Source organism: Nannospalax galili, unplaced genomic scaffold, assembly GCF_000622305.1.
Source record: "Nannospalax galili isolate Female #2095 unplaced genomic scaffold, S.galili_v1.0 scaffold307, whole genome shotgun sequence".
Classification (NCBI taxonomy): Eukaryota; Metazoa; Chordata; class Mammalia; order Rodentia; family Spalacidae; genus Nannospalax; species Nannospalax galili.
In genome coordinates, this window is record NW_008359625.1 from 1,121,189 (window position 1) to 1,138,333 (window position 17,145).

The 17,145-nt window shown below is 46.5% G+C and overlaps 1 protein-coding gene across 1 annotated transcript in view; it reads right to left on the bottom strand.

Moving 5' to 3' along the window:
• Positions 1-17,145, bottom strand: part of Slc13a4 (solute carrier family 13 member 4) — a 47,088-nt gene that overhangs the window by 22,407 nt on the left and 7,536 nt on the right. Inside the window, exons 3-5 of the mRNA XM_008823469.2 lie at positions 3,850-3,986; positions 1,745-1,917; positions 1,308-1,362 (exon numbers count right to left, since the gene is read on the bottom strand). Of these exons, the coding sequence (XP_008821691.1) occupies positions 1,308-1,362; positions 1,745-1,917; positions 3,850-3,986 (365 nt within the window). The remainder of the gene's footprint in view (positions 1-1,307; positions 1,363-1,744; positions 1,918-3,849; positions 3,987-17,145) is intronic.

Genomic DNA, 17,145 nt, shown 5'->3' on the forward strand with positions numbered 1-17,145 from the left:
GGGTTCTGAGAAGTCTAGGGACAGCTCGAGTTTTTGTGTCAGACTTGCTGGACATGTGTCTTTATTTGGAAATAGAGTAGGCAAGAAGCTGACACAGGGCAGCCAGAGAGGCCAGCGATAAGAAGACTGGGGCCTGTGCTTTCTGGGCTCCAAAGGGCCATGATGCCTATCTTCCCAGTGGTGGGAACACGTGGGAGGAAGCTGGACTGGAGTCATCCGGAAAAGCACTGCTCAGGAAGCAGTAGCAGCTAGAAACACAGAAGGGAACCACCAGAGCATAGCAACAGAAAGGTGCACGGTAACTATCTGGCCTGGGCTGTGACGAGGTCGCCTCAGGATATTCCACGGGCCCTGGAGGTAGGTACTAAGTGAGAGGGCTGGGGCCTGAATCTTAGGACCCCAACTTGGGCCCCTTTTGCCCCTTGATCTTTCCTGCATCCTAAGTGCCCCAGCCCTGGAGAATGCTGCAGCAGCAGAGGGAGGGACAGCAGGCGAGGGAGATGGGGAGAAGGGGAGGGGGAACAATGAAAGCTCCTTCCCACTTCCATCTCTTCTGCAAGTTTGGGCTGAGAGGGAACAGATGTGGCCCAAGAAGAGGGGAGACGATTTGGATAGGGATGAGACTGCTGAAACTAAGATCCTTCCATCTATGCAAAAGGGACCCAAAGAGCTATGGCATCTGCCTAGGACACCACCAAAGGTGGAGGAGGATGGTTGAAAACTGGTAAGACACAAATTAGGCCATTTCCCAATGGCTTCCTTCTGCATCTGTCCCTCTATGTAGGCTGACTTCACTCAGTGTGAGATCTCCAGTCTTTAACGAAAAGGGAAAATTACAAAGATCCATTGCAAGATCCAACTTTTAAATGTGTAATATTCATCACGAGATGCCGCTAAAGATCACGTTTTTATATAGCCTCTCTAAAAGGAGTGAGCTGTTGATGGACCCCATCTTATGTGAATGTTCAAGACTATGCTTCTCCTTTCTACAGGCATCCTATGGCCTGTCACCAACTGCCCATTTGTATTCTAAGGACATCGCCGTAGGTGAAAATGCGCTTGGCAGTAATATGGGTAGTTCCCATATCCACCCAGCATTAGCATGGACTTTTTATTTCTTCCTCATCTTTGCAGTGCTCTGGGGTTAAGACAGTCTCCCTCAAGATCTCGGAAAGTGGCTCCTAGGGATGGAGACAAGATGGTGAACTTGGTCCACACATCTACAAGAGCTGCTTTTGGTCCCATCGTTCCTGACTCCTTCCATGGGCCCGAGAGGCTCCATCTGGGAGGAGGACAGTCATACTCACTCTTCGTTGACAAAGATGAGTTCCAGAGGAGCTTGGCTGTTGTTTACATCAAGACCTACAGTGGCAAAGGAATACAGGAAGTGAAATGAAAGTTTGCTGGAGCAGACTGTGTGGAAGAGTTCAGGGACTCAAGCAGGGCAAGTGTGGTGGGTGGCCAACTCCCCTTCTCTCCCTCTGAAGGTATAGTGGGGCTGTGGATGCAGACAGACCCCAGGGTTTACAGTAATGCTCGTAAGAGACAAAGGCAGTGGGGGTATCTGTAAGCGAAGGAGGAAGAAGAGTGGGAACTTCTGGTTATGAGAGCTGGCATGGGAAAGAGGGGAGAACTAAGAGGAGGGGATGCACACCGGGTTGGGCAGTGTCACAAGAGGAGCTGGTGGAGAACCCAGGGAGAAGGATGGAGGCGCAAAGGGGAGCTGAACTCCAGCGAACTGTACCCATGAGCTCAGCTGCTTCTGCGTTGGAGTTGTCTGCCCCCAGCTGCTCCTCCTCAGCATTTATCAACTCCTGCAGCACAGCCTCCACAATGGGCATTACCATGGCAGTGGTGGAGGTGTTGGAGAGCCACATGGACAGCATGGTGGTGCAGCACATGAAGCACAGCAGCAGCCTGGAGGGCAAGGACACATGGGGCAGAGCATTGGCAGAATGCCTATCTCTGGGTTTCTGATGGTGGGCTTCACAGAACACTTCTCCTAACAACTGGTGGTGCTGGTGTAGGCATTAATCAGCCAAATTGGGTCTTTATGGCCCACAGGGTGCTATTCAGTTTTGTACTCCCAGTGCTTGGCACAGAGCACAGATTTCAACACTGAACCAATAAATGAATTCATGAGCTAGTGACTTAGCCAGGAAAAGGCCTTTAATGAATCAAAGAATAGCTTTAGTTGAAAGGTCACAGGGTATAGACTTCACAGGGTATAGACTTACTGCTCTCTCTCTCTCTCTCTCTCTCCCTCTCTCTCTCTCTCTCTCATAGAGCTCTGTGATATGTTTCTTGTGTATTAGGGAATTCTTTTTCTGCCCTTGCAGCCAACAAATCTGGGTACCTTTGCATTCCTTGTTCTGTGCAAGTCGCCATAGTTGTTTGTGAGCAAGTAGAGATTAAGGCCTGGAGCTCACAGTTCTGCCCACTACTTGTTTCAATGCCAACTCTCTGAGAGTATGGCCACAAAGTCACAGAAGTGTCCCATATCACTATTTGGGTACACTGAAAGAGTCCAGCTTGGAGGAAGATACTAACAAAAATAGCCTTCAAATTCTTTCTCTTTGGCTTTGAAAACACTGTGCAAGGTATCCTGGTAACAGACGTGGCTCTCGTTGCCATAAGATAAGGTGACACAAAGACTGCTCTTTATTATTTTAGAGAACTTTGCACAATCTGGGGAAGAATGTGCATGGATTACGCCTTAGGAGGCCCAGCTCTGATGCTGCTGTGTTTAAGCTGACAGCAACATAGTTTGCTTGTTTTGCACAGTCACTGATAACATATCATGCTGGGTGGAAACTTGCTGGGTGGTGAGGTAAATAGGGAAGAGGGGAAGCAAATGGGTGAGAAATTTGTAGACAGTTTTCAAGAGCTATGTGAGTGCTAGGGATGTAGCTAGGGGTAGAGTGCTTGCCATGGGCAAGGACCTGGGTTTATTCATTCCCTGGTACCACAAAAGAAAAAAACAAACAACAAAGGAACCAAAAGGTCCCAACATGGTGGAGGAAACGCAACTGTGTATCTAGAAGGTGGTATGTGGGTGGATGGCTGCTGGGCTGGGGTGGGTTAAGCTGTAGTTAGCAGCCTTATTTGGCAATTTGGGGGCCAGGAACATTCTTTTGAATATAACGTTAGTCGATGCTGAAAACGAATGCTACACTATTGGTTTGTATTCTGGCCCTCCAAGGGCTGAGGGCAGCTTACATACAAAGTAGAGCAAGTTCTGAACTAGGAATCAAGTGGGGAAGGCGAACACAGCTGACCCAATGCTGTGGGAGTAAGGCTCACACAAAACCATCCAACCTCCTGTTCTCTGAGGGTGAGAATCTCTCTGGTGTGGTCTTCTTACAGCAGTGTGGAAAGAGGAAGCAGCCAAGGGCATGGTCAAATACAATGTGTCTAAAACATCTGTGGTCTGGAGGCATCTTAAATGACAACAGGAAAGGTACCCACTTCTTTTTTGGTTGTAAGCCTGAGCCTTTAACAGCTAAGCCATCTCTCCAGTCTGGTACCCTATTCTTTGTCCTGCTCATGCCCTAATATACAGGGAAAAGGTTGGGACAATTTCTGTCAGTCCAGCCTGTGCTGCTTAACAAGGCCCTCATATGTTGTAACTCGCTGCCCTTGCAGTCTAGGTTGTCAGAAAAATTCTTTAGATTCTGGGGACAGTGGCATCAGGGTCACTGTGCAAATCTGTATTCCACAGTTGTCGGACTGATGGGAGAGGTGAGAGTCCATAGCTCTGATGTCACCTCCCCTGTGATCAGAGAAACAAGCTCAAGTGACATCCTGCTGTGCTCAGACCCACTTACTCAGACCCCAGTTAGGACTTACATGCCCGGCTTGGCTCCGGCCATCAAGACCATGCGCAAAGCAATGCGCTTGTGCAGGTTCCACTTCTCCACAGCTGCTGCCACGCAGATGACACCGACCAACAGCATGGTGGTGTTCTTGAAGTACTCAGCTGCCACCTGCAGAGAGGCCGTGGAGGTCAGCCAGCCTCCTGGACTAGAGCCCAGTACCAGCTGAGACAGGGCCAGTACAACATGTCCTTAGACCCAGAGGCTGGTGAAGCAGGGAGGCGAAGGGTATGCAAACAACTGGCTGTTTCCTTTCTCTTCATGCACTTCCATGACTCGAACCCAGGGCCCTCCTCATGCTAGGCAAGCACTCTGCCACTAAGTTCCACCACTAGCTAAATAGCTGGTTATTTAAAAATAGTATCTCCTGAGCACCAGCCAACCTTGGCCAACTACTGTGCTAAGCACTTCACAACAGTGATTTGATTCCATCCCTCCAATAAATCCATATAGTACATAGTCTCCATTTAAAAAAATTAATGTATTTAAATTTGATATGAATGTGAGTTTTAAAGAATAAGTACATATAGTTTTGTTTTGGACTTCAAAAAATATTAAAACAGGGTGTGGCAGCATAGGCTTGTAATCCCAACGCATTCGGAGAATCAGAAGTTCAAGGTTCATCACCAGCTACATAAGTGAATTTGAGGCCAGCCTGGGCTACATGATACCCTGTCTTTGAACAAACAAACAAACAAACAAACAAACACCAAAAGAGGAACGAAGGAGATGGCTCAGTGGATAAGAGGGTTAAAAAGCCGAGTGCAGCATTGTGCATGGCTCATAACCTCACCATAGTAGGGGTGGAGTCAGGAGGATCCCTGGGAATTGCCAGCTACCAGCCTTGCTCCAGTTTCAGTGAGGACCTTATTTCAAGGGGATAAGGCAGAGGAATAAAGCAGGACACCTAACATCCTCCTCTGCCCTCTGCAGTGAACAGTGATGAATACAGATACTCATAGCTGCTCAAGACGTTTAGAATAAATGATGGTTTAGTGCTCTCAACAGGACATTCATACCACTTCCTCTAAGGCTCAGGGAACACTGAGGAAGAGGAAGCTGGAAGAAGACAGGCAGAAGGGCTGGGAAATGCTGTCTTCTGGGCGTGACAGAGCCTCTCAGATGTGATCTCCCAGCAGCTGCAGTGGCCTGCAGATAACCGTGAATCCGGGAAGGGATCCTGGGGCCCTGCTGAGCTACTGACTATTGACTTTATTTTTAGATAGGTCTCCCTGTAACCCCAGCTGGCCTGGCACTCGCTATGTAGACCAGGCTGGCCTCAATCTCACAGAGACCTGCCTGCCTCTGCCTCCCAAATGCTAGGACTAAAGGCATGCGCTATCACGCCCAGTCTGGCTACTGATGGATTTTAAGAGAGGGACAGTCATTGTCTTCAGTTGTGGACCAATGGTGAGCCCACCGGCTCCAACGGATACTTCCAAATCCATGGCCACACAGACAGTCCTGGTTAAAATCAGAGTCTCAAAACAAATAAAAAAGACATGGATGTGGGAAACATCTGTATGGAGGAGAGGGTATAAACGGGAAGGGAGGGAGAAGAGAAGGTAGGGGTGAGCGTAAACAGAATGCCTTATATACATATATGAAATTGTCAAAGAACTAAATCAATTAAAAAGGTGGCATTTAAGGGAAGAAACATATGTAGTGGCTGGAAGTCTACTTTTATTAATTTTATTTTATGTGTATGAGTGTATTGCCTACATGTATGTAAGAGCACCCAAGTTGTGCAATGCCTGAAGAGGTCAGAAGAGGGCATCAAATCCCCTGGAACACAAGTTACAGATGGTTGTTAGCTGCCATGTAGATGCTGGGAATCAAACCCAGGTCCTCTGCAAGAGCAACCAGTGCTCTTAACCACGGAGCCATGTCTCCAGCCCCAAGAAATCTACTTTTAAAGGGATCACAAAGGACACATGCTTCTGCCTGCTGTTTTTGATATAACCTGACAAACATGACTAAGTTTGCCACACACACCTAGGAGAAGAGCATTCTGGGTAGAAGAAGAAGTAAGTTGAATGGAGTATGTTCAAAGGAAGGCAAGAATGTCATCGTGGTCATAGAGAAATCAACAAGGAGAGAGCAATAGGAATGTCTCACACCTTTAAAAAACATTTTTAAAAATTCAAATAATTCTAAATAATTTCAAAGTTTTAAAGAACTAAAAAAAATGGACACAGAATAAGAAATACCCATATATTATCTGACTACATTTTCTTCCCTTAATCCATTTGAGGGTAAGTTACATACATTCTGGCTCCTTGCCCCTAAATACTTATATGTATATTTCCTAGGAATACAGATACTCTCTTTATGTAACCACACTATCATTATAAACCTCTTTTACTTTGTAATGATGTGGAAATTGAGCCCACGGACCCATTAGAAAGATACTTTGTGTGCCTGGGGCGCATATGAATCTTCATGTGAGTCCCTCTCTTGGAACATTCTGTCTTCATCTCTGGCTGCACATTCTGAACAGACTGCAAAGCCAAGTTCAGGCCTGGTGCCCTCCATCAACCCTCCTGCGGTTCTAGCCCTGATTCCAGAACAGTCCCTGTGGACACTATTAATGCTGTGCACCACAGAACATGTGGGGCAACACTTGAGTTGTGACTTCAGGCGTGTACTGAAGTTTGCCTAGTTTTTATATCCATCTCATGTTTTTTAGCTAAATTTTGGGCTGCTAACAGCAGAATAATACACAAAAGTAAATGCTCAATAAATATTTGTCACATGGCCGTAGTGATGCATATCTTTAATCCCAGCACTCGGGAGTCAGAGGCAGGTGGATCTCTGTGAGACTGAGGCCAGCCTGGTCTACATAGTGAGTTCCAGGCCAACTGGGGCTACAAGAAGACCTTGTCTCAAAAAGCCCTTCCCCCCAAATCCCAGACAAACAAAAAACTACAAAAAATATGTGCACATATATGAGAGCTCCTAAGTGGAGGAGCCATGACAGACGTGAGAAGATTTAATTTTTAACTTAAAATTCCCCTTACAGTGAGAGAATGAGAACATTTTTAACTGTAGGAAAAAGAATTGAGCAAGAGGGGAAATTTAAATATAGTAAAATATGTGGTGTTGGAAGTCAACAGTATTTACATATCACTTTGTCACATTTTGATTATTGAACTAAAAGAACTTCCGGGGTTGGAGATGACTCAGTGGGTAAAAGCACTTGCCAGCAAGCCTGACCACCAGACTTTGGATTCCTGGACCCCATAGAAAAAGCCAGACTTGGTAGTGTGCATCTGTAATTCCAGCACTCCTATAGGGGAGGCGGCGGGCAAAGACAGGAGAATCATCTGGAAGCTTGCAGGCCAGCTGTGTACACAGCACAGTGGTGGAAACAAGAAGAGAGACCCTACTTCAAATAAGGTGGAAGGCAAGAACCATATCCCAAACGTTGTCCTCTGACCCCCACATGCATGCTGTGGCACACACGTGTCTGCAGTCTCTCTCTCTCTCTCTCTCTCTCTCTCTCTCTCTCTCTCACACACACACACACACACACACACACACACACACACATGCAGGGATCTCTCTCTCTCTCTCTCTCTCTCTCTCTCTCTCTCTCTCTCTCTCACCCACACACACACACACACACACACACACACACACACATACACACACACAGCTGTGACACAACTATATTGGAAGGATGGATAAGGGGACAGTGGAGGATGTAAGAGAACACAGGCTTCATCTGCTGTAACAGAAAGTCAACTATTAATGTCTAAAATCGAGGACTCAAGAATGAATGCCATGCCATGTGGGAATGTGGTACTTAATGCCAGAGGAAGCAGGTAGCCCAGTTGACAGGCGTGGAGTCTGAGGGCAGGTGGGTGGGACTTGATAGGAGTCAGTGAGGACGAGGTAGGGAAGGAGACTGATATTTTTTCGTGATAAGCTTTCCATTTATTCAGTTTTTAAACTTTGTGCAAACAGCCCAGGATACTGTTACCTAATAAAGGTCCCGGTTCCATTTCTCTCCCCTCTTTTTTTTTTTTTTTAACTCATTGGCTTGATGTGGTTTATATAGAATGAACATCTGTCTTTCTGGTTGATCTAGCCTTTGTCCCCAAGCTCACCCCTCCGCTGACCATGGTCACTAATGCTCCTGGAGTCCACAGAAAGTGCCTTGTCCTGGTCAGTTTGAGGCCTCTCTGGAGGGACACTGGTCACTGGGAAAGTTACTGTGACCTAGCAGGAGGAAGAAGTGTTGCTGGGGTGCCCTCTGGCTGCAGCTGAGTGTTGGGGTCTTGTAACCTAGTTTTCTCCCCAGGCTTCCAGGAGGCTGTTCATGACACTATGAAAGTTTTACTTTCCTTTGTCTACCAGGGGGAGAACCCCACAGAAGGTACGAGGCAAGGAAATTCTTGTGGGTGTTTCCTCCACCAGCCCCATGCCTACTGTTGCTGAATAGATCAATAAGAGTAGGTTTCCTTTTCCAGGAGGATGGAGACAAAAATTAGTTCTCTGCCTCTTTGGCCTATGTCGTTCCATGACACCAGTTTGTCTGTAATGCCTTTTACGAGGCTCATTGTTACACAGAGGTGAGGCTACATCCTCCGGGCCCAAGGGAAACAGAAGGACCCACAGGTGGACTGGAGAGCTTTCTGCATGCCAGGGACTTGGCATCAGCTTTCTCCTCTGAGCCCTACAGCAGTCCTATCAGGGGCACCCTGACTGTGTCTACTTTAAAGATGAGGAAACTCAGACAGGTTGAGGCATTGTGTAGGGGCAGAGGCAAGGTATCCAGGCCCAATTGATGCCCAAACCTACTAAGTACCATGCCACGCAAGGTGGGCCAACTGGAAACCAACTGGGAGCAGACTCTTCCTAGTGCCTGACAGTGCTGACTGGCACATGTTTCTAATCCTCATTCACAGGCATAATCCTGCCACTGGCCTTAACCGCCCAGGCCTAGGACCAATCAAAGACTCAGCTTCCATGTGTTGTTGGCTCTGTGCTGTTTTCTCATTGAGTGTTTGATGTGCTTAGATTGATTCACATGCCTTCTTTGGCTTCTTGTGTCACCATGTATGTGGGAGACACAGCCAGGGGCCCTGGATGTAGGTTGTAAATATAGAAATAGCATGATCAATTAGAAATAATGAGAATTCCAGAGCCAGCCAAGTCTCTGTGATCCTAGGAAGGTTATTCAACCTCTCTGGGCTTCATTTTTCTCATCAAAAATTAAAAAGGGGGGGTTGTGTTTATATAAATCCTATCTTGTAAAGTTGTTACAAAGATTAAATACTGGCTGCAACCCTGGCTAGCATGGGTAGTAACATCAACAACCTGGATTTTTGGTGACAAAGCCTGACCTGGTCTGATGCTATCAGTACACAGAATGGGCTCCTGTACTGAGCAAAGCCACAGGGCTGCTTTGCAGGCCCCACTCAGTGGTGGTGTTTGTGAGTTTTCTAGTCCATTGATTTCTTTTTCACAATAAAGCCTTGCTTATTCTGATCCCTGCCAGGGAGTCTCAGAGTCCCAGGATTCTTAAAGATTATCTTAATTGTTTTCTAAAATGTGTTGCCTGCGTCCTGCTTTTATTAACAGATTCCACAACCCCCAGCCTCTTGCCAGCACACCTCGGCCCAGCAGCTCCAACACCACCCCTGCACCCACACCCCGCCAGCTGCTGGTGGTTTCCCCTCGGCCCCCGTCTGCATCTCATACTTAATCTCAGGCTATGCAGCTTCTTGCTGTCACGCACTGTTAGCAGTCCTTTCCTCATGTTCTACTGTTTTTTTGTTTTGTTTTGTTTTTTGGTCTTTTTTGATACAGGGTCTCCCTGTAGCCCCAGCTGTCCTGGAACTCACTATGTAGACCAGGCTGGCCTTGAACTCACAGAGATCCGCCTGCCTCTGTCTCCCGAGTGCTGGGATTAAAGGTGTGCACCACTACGCCTGGTCGTTCTACTATTTTTTAAATGATATTTTATTATTTTATTTTATGTGTATGAGTGTATTGCCTGCATGTTTGTAAATGCACCCTTGTCATGTAATGCCCCCAGAGGTCAGAAGAGGGCGTTCGATCCCTAGGAACTGGAGTTACAGATGGTTATTAGCCACCATGTGGGTGTTGAGAACAGAACCTATGTCCTCTGCAAGAGCAGCCAGTGCTCTTAACCAATGAGCCATCTCTCAGCCCCTCATTCTCTTTTCTGATTTACACTCTTTGACATGGGAAAGCAGAACTTGTTAGAACTATTTGTAAAGAGGAATTGGGTTCTAACTGGGCACTCCTTCCAGGGGGAATGTGCATGGATTTTGTGATGAGAGTGGGCAGTTTGCTTACTTTTTCTGCCTTCTTGCAGAACTCTAACTTCCTTCAGGGAGCCATAGCCCTGATCTTGGAGAGGACAGGTGTTTGGGGGTTGTGTTTTAGAAGAGACGGACTTGTGGACCCCTTGGAAAGTGGATCACAAAAGAGTGAATAAGGAACCTTGATGGCGGTTGCCAACCTCCTCCTCTGTTCTCCCCTCCCATAAGGACGTCATAGGATTACCTCCAGCCTTTTAAGTAGCAACAGCAGTGCTATATTTCTCATTGTACATCATGGCCTGGACTTTCAGTAAGGCAGTACAGGTGGGCTCTGAGAACAGTGCTCAGCACCTAAGACATATTTACCAACGAAGGAAAAGAAATGAAAGTTGGAGATGGAGGCTGAGGTAAGGCTCAGCTCTACCTCCACGAGCAAAGGAAAGGAATAAGAGGAGATGACTCCAGAGGGCCAGGCCAGGCCTGAAAGATAAAGATTCTTCCAAGTTTCTTAAGCCAGGAGTGACTGCTTCAAAAGAGTTTTCTGACATGGCCTTGATTTGGAGACAAGGATAGGATGTGGGCGAATGTCGTCTGTTAACTCACTTGTCTTCAGTTAGGGAATTGTAAGTAATTTCAGTTAGAGAAAAGCTTTAAACATTACCCTCCCTGGACACAAATGTACTTGTTACTATCTGGACACAGCATTTTCCTTTTATCGGCAATTTTACTTTTCTGTGGTTTTAGTAACCTGAAGCCAACAGTAATCGGAAAATATCAAATGGAAAATTCCAGAAATAAACAATTCCTATGTTTTAACTTGCACTCTATTCTCAGTAGCTGAATGGAATCTCGCGCCATCCTACCCTCCATCCTGTGTGAGACATGAGTCATCTCCTCCCAATGGATCCACTCTGTAGATGCTACCCTCCTCCTAGTCATTCATCAGCTCTATTAGTTATCAGACCTGCTGGCATCCTATTGCAGCACTTATGTTCAAATAACTTCTTATACTCCGCAATGACCCTAAAGCACAGTAGTAGTGCTACAAAGATGATACCAAGGCTCAGCCCCTGGAAGGACAGGCTTATTCTGGTCCCATGTGCAAAAACTGCAGCACATAAATCAGAAACAATATATTCAGTGTTCAGTACTCCCATAGTTTCACACAACCACTGGGGGGACTTGGGGCACATCCGCATGGATGAGAAGGGAACTATTATAAAGTTTTTTAAAATGGGAGGGGAAGTTTGTGGCTCTGTTCCTAGAAGTTTGAGAATGGAAATCAGGACATTAACTTTATCTCATTGTTTTTCTCACAAAGAATATGGAATTCATCCTCCCTTGGGGCTGTCCTCCTGGGGAGATAGATGGATAACCACCTCCTTATCTGTAACCTGGGTGCTGTGTGATAGGCACTTTCACACTCAGAATAGTGCAGAGGCATCACAAATGCCCATAGGGTAGTCACTTTCTCCTTGAGCAGGTAGTGTAACGCTCTCAAGATTTATCAGGGACAGTGGATTTGAACTCAGTTCCACATGGTTCCAAACTCCAGTCTCAACCACCTCTGTGTTCTCTGAACCTGCCTGTGGTGGAGGACGTCAGAATCCTTTTCTCTACTCTGAGCTGGAGAACAAGAGGATGTGTATGTGACTCTGTCTCCTCTCTGGACATGGGTGTTTTGTGGAGTGGGGCAGGCAGGGGTGAGGGGCAGTTAGAAATGTAGTAGGTGGTGGGTGAGCCTCTTCCCAAGATGGGAGTACTGTAGCTTCCCAGGAAACTAGTGGTGGTCTCTGTAGTGGACCTGGGTTGGGGTTCATTTGGTTCATGTGAGCAGTGCTTCAGTGCAAGCCTCTGCCAGGTGTGTCCAACCTTTTGACATTGGGACACGACATTGTCACATGGTGCTGTCATCTACAAGGTTCATACTCAAGAGCTGTAGATTCAAGTTACAAAAAATAATTGCTAAAAAACTCAGTGTTTTGTGTAAATATGTGGCGTGCATGAGTGTGCGTGTGTGCGTGTGTGCGTGTGTGCGTGTGTGCGTGTGTGTGTGTGTGTGTGTGTGTGCAGGTACACATGCCCATATGTGAATATTCAGAGGCCCAGAGATCACATAACTATCAAGTGTCCTTCTTCACCACTTTCCACCTTATTTTTTGAGGGTCTCTTATTGAATCCGAAGCTCACTGTTTTGGCTAGGAGCTCCTCTCTTCACTTCCCGATGCTGAAGTTACAAACGGAGGTGTCCATGCCGAGCTATTACATGGGTGCCGGTAACTTGAACTCAGGTCCTCTCGCTTTCCCAGCAAGTGCTGTTACTCCCTAACCCCCAGCTTATGATTTTATGTTGGGCTGCACTCATAGCTATCCTGGGGTACATGCAGCCTGCAGGCCACAGGCTAGTTGCACCTGCAACTCTAAACCCAGAACTGGATGCCCTTAACAATGAGCCAAGTCTTATCAAGGCCAGGGACAGTACTCCACTCTGGCTACTGTCCAAGTAGCACACCACCATGCCCACCTCTCTGTCTTTGCCCCTCCCTACATACAGCCATGTTGTTTTGCTGGGAGAGCCCTAAAGGGCTCCGACCAACACCCTTCTCACCCCCTTTCTGCATTCCCAGGGACACAGGTTTTCAAACATATCAACTACTGCTGCAAATTCCAGGGGTGGCTGTGGGAAGGAAGGGATTAGGGAAGGGTCCAAGTGACCAGTACCCAAGGCCCCCTTTCCCTATTTAAGTAGGCCTTATTTTTCCTGTTTGGTAAATTGCCTCTTAAGACTGAGTTTAAAGAAACAATATTGAACAGGAATGGTGGCACATGCCTGTAATTTCAGGCAAGCCAGGATTATTGAGAGTTTATGTCTAACATGGGTTATACAGTGAGACCCCGCTCCCCGCCCCAAACAAACAACTACAAAACGAAAAAAGAAAAAAGGTTATTGTTGCTTATAAAAATACTACAGGGAGACCCTGTCTCAAAAAGACCAAATATATCCTTTTCAGGGTGGGTGTAATGGTGCAGGCCTTTAATCCCAGCACTCAGGAGGCAGAGGCAGGCGAATCTCTGTGAGTTCAAAGCCAGCCTGGTCTACATAGTGAGTTCTAAGCCTGCTAGAGACCCTGCCTCAAAAAAACCAAAAAATATTCTTTTCAAATTCTATGGTAGCTAGATGGGCATCAACTGTACCCCAAAGCTGTCTTGGCTTATACGTGGCTAGAGATCTTGACTTAATCTCTCCCCAATGACCTCTACTCCTCCAGTTTTTTCTCTGGGATTGTGTGAACTTCCTAGAGTGGGGAAGTTGGGGCAGGGACTGCTTTCTGAGACCGGAAGTGAAGTTTGGTCTTGTAATGGCTCAGAGGAAGTTGTTCCTCTCACAGAACATGAATTGGCATCAAAGGCTGCAAGGTCTATAGATTCCTATATCAGGCCTGGATACGAAGTTCGACTGAGACTAACGGGTAGCTTGGGCTTGTGGCAGATGGCCCACCTGATGTGCAGCTCACATCTCTGGAGGACTGGCTCACAGGAGGAGGGCCACTCCACAGGGAGCAGAGAGCAGAAAGGCAGAGTCATGAGTGGGGTGGGAAATGCTCCCAGGTTTGAACAAATAGAGAAAGCCAGCATCTGGACAACAGGCAGGCATCCAGAAGCCAGCAGGAAAGCAGATTCATGACATCAGACTCCAGCAGAACATGGTTGCTATCCCAGTGGGGGCTGCCTCTGGGGCTGGCAGGAGTTTGAATCCAAATGAAGCTGGTTCAGTGGCCTGAAGTGCAATGCAGGGGTGTGAAATGGTAGTGGAGGGTGAGTGTGTGTGTGTGTGTGTGTGTGTGTGTGTGTGTGTGTGCGTGTGTGTTTCTGGGACCGTGTACAGACAACCCATGTAAATACTATCAGAGGCCTGGACTTCCCAGAGATCTGTCCCAAGCTCCTCTGCAGGGCCACCATGCTTCTCACCCATCCCTGACCTCTCAGCCAGCCCTTTGGGGCCCACTGCAGCCATTCTTTTAAACACAGTAAATCCAAGCTAACCGGAGTGACATTGGTTTTGTGCCTAGGCCATCAACAGCACAAGTAGACAGTAGACAAGGACTTTTCAGGTTGATACAACAATGAGTTGTAGTGGAGCACAAACGAAAAACTAAACTTAGAAAGCCAACCCCAAATCCAGGACCAAGCTCAGCTCAGCAGAGGAAAGTATCCATCAGATGCTCACAGATCATACACAGTTGGAGGGGGAAGGGGATGCTTGTGATGCCAGCCTGAATCCCGCTTTCTGGAGGCAGAGACAGGCAACACAGAAAGACCTTGACAAAAAAAGATGGCTGAACGCTGGTCAAAGGTCTGGACTGTAGGGCTCGGTCATCTCCCAAGGCACAAAGTCCATCTTTAGTGTCCCTGATGAGGTCATTTGACTAGAAATTCCGGGGATAGGAATGTAAGGACCACACATAGCAATCTATTTTATGTTTTCCCATATATACAGTAGGAGTGCTTTCTGACACTTTGACTCTTTAGTCTGGTTTGACCCTTTCAGGCACAGAAGTCAAAAATCATGTCCCCTGCTCCAAGTCTTTTCATTCTCTATGGGCCTCTGGTTTCAGATCTTTGACACCTGGCTATCCACCTCTGGAAGAGTGCCTTATCTAGAATTTGATGTGATGGACACATGATTTATTAATCCAATGGAAGATTTTGGTATAGAGATCCCAGGGGTCAAGAGCTCAAGCTTTGGAATCACATGCTTCTGGATTCAAATCCTGGTTTTATGGCTTAGTAGCTGTACAACCTCAAGTAAGTTATTTAACCTTTCTAAATTTCAGTTTGCACCTCTGTAAAACAAAGGAAAAAAATAATAGCTCCTTATAGAGGATCAAAATGTCAGTGCATGGGCATGATGTCCCAGAGAGCCTGGCAGACGGTAAATGCTTGGAATTTTGGCAGCCACTTTGGACTGACAGATGACTCACACTGAGCCTGTTCTTAGCTATCAGCCAAGGGTCTTTCTGCAGTAATTGCTTACATTTATCCTCATTAAATTTCATTCATCACTTTTAGCCTGTTGTTATATCCAGCAACACTGACTGTATCGCCAGTGAAATGACTCAGTGGTTAAGAGCATTGGCTGCTCTTGCTGAGGACCCAGGTTCGATTCCCAACACCTACATGGTGGCTAATAACCATCTGTAACTCTAGTTCCAGGGGATCTGACGCCCTCTTCTGACCTCTGTGAGCATTGCATGACACAGGTGCACTTACATGCAGGCATAAAACTCATACATATAAAATAAAAATTAAAAAAATCCCCCCCAAAACCCTAAAAAACAAAGTGGCTGACATAAACTTTGGGCACTTAATAATGTGAATTTTATTTCAACAAAAATGCCAGAAAGAAGGGAATGACTGCATAGTTTTCTGGATTTTCCTTGTGCTTTATGCATTTCTCAACTAGAACAGAAACTTCTAAAGGGCAGGAGCCTTTCTTGTTGCTCCATAGCTCTTCTTAGGGCCAGAATTCTGCTATGAGAAAGCAGTTACAGCTTTTCACACAACGCTAGTATTTGTGGCCTATAAGTTATTACCATAAACAGTAACCATGCAAGCCTGGCATGGTTGTGTATACCTTTAATCTCAGCACTCACAAGGCAGAGCATTTAGGCCAGCCTGGTTTACATAGTAAGTTTGAGGCCAGCCTGATCAACATGGTAAGTTCCAGACTAGACAGGGCTACATGGTGAGACACTGTGTCACACAGACACACAGACACACAGACACACACAGACACACACACACACACACACACACACACACACACACACACACACAAAGTAATCATTTAAACTGGGCCTTGTGGCACAGGCCTGTAACATATATATAAAGGACTAGAGGAAGGGACTGGGGATGTGGCTCTGTTGGTGTGATACATGTCTTAACAGGCACAAAGTCTTAGGATCAATCCCCAGCACCACAAAACCAGGTATGATTACACATGCTTGTAATCCTATAACTAGGGAGGTGGAAGGAGAAGAATCAGAAGTTCAAGGTTATCCTCAATTGCATAGCAAGTTTGAGGTCAGTCTGGGCTATATGAGATCCTGAATTAAAACATACAAAATGAAAAATAAAATATATAGGGATATAGTTCAGTGATAGAGTGCTTGCCTAGCATGTATACATTAAACCCTGGATTCAAAAAATGGTAGCGATTTATATACCTGTGATGGTTAATTCTATGTACCAATTTGAATGGGCCAGGAGGTGCTCACATGAAACTGTTACTGTGTCTGAGAGGAGGCTCTGGAAGAATCTATGCACTCCACCATGCAGATGGCCCTCCCCAGAGCAGACACATCATCCAGTCTACCAAAATCCTGAGTAGAACAGCAGATGGAGGGACTAGGACTTTGTCCCTTTTCTTCTAGCTCTGTCACTTGACCGGGGACATCTCATCTTCTGCTCTTTGACTGGGATTTACACCATTAGCTCCCCTGGTTCTCTGGCCTTTGGACCCATACCACATGCTTCCTGGGTCTCCTGATGCAGAAGCAGATCATGGGATGCCTCAACAGCATGACTGAGTGAGTCAGTTCCTTATAATAAGTCCATCTATATCTATGCCTGGATCTATATCTTTAGCGTCCCTATCCTCCTGTAGGATTGGTTCCATTTTTCTACTTACTGGACACTGACTACTATAATCAGTCTTAGGCAGTGGGAAACTCAGGAAGGCCAGAAAGAATGCCTTTAATCCCAGCATCTGGGAGACAGAGGCAGGTGGATCTCTGTGAGATTGAGGCTAGCCTGGCTTACATGGTGAGGTCAAGCCAGCTGGGGCTACAGGGAGACCCTGTCTGAAAAATCCAGAGCTAGATCAACACCATTCACATGTCTTCCTTCACATTGAGACCATGCTGTTTGTATATACCCACTAAGAAGCACAGCGATCAAGAACCACAACTTGA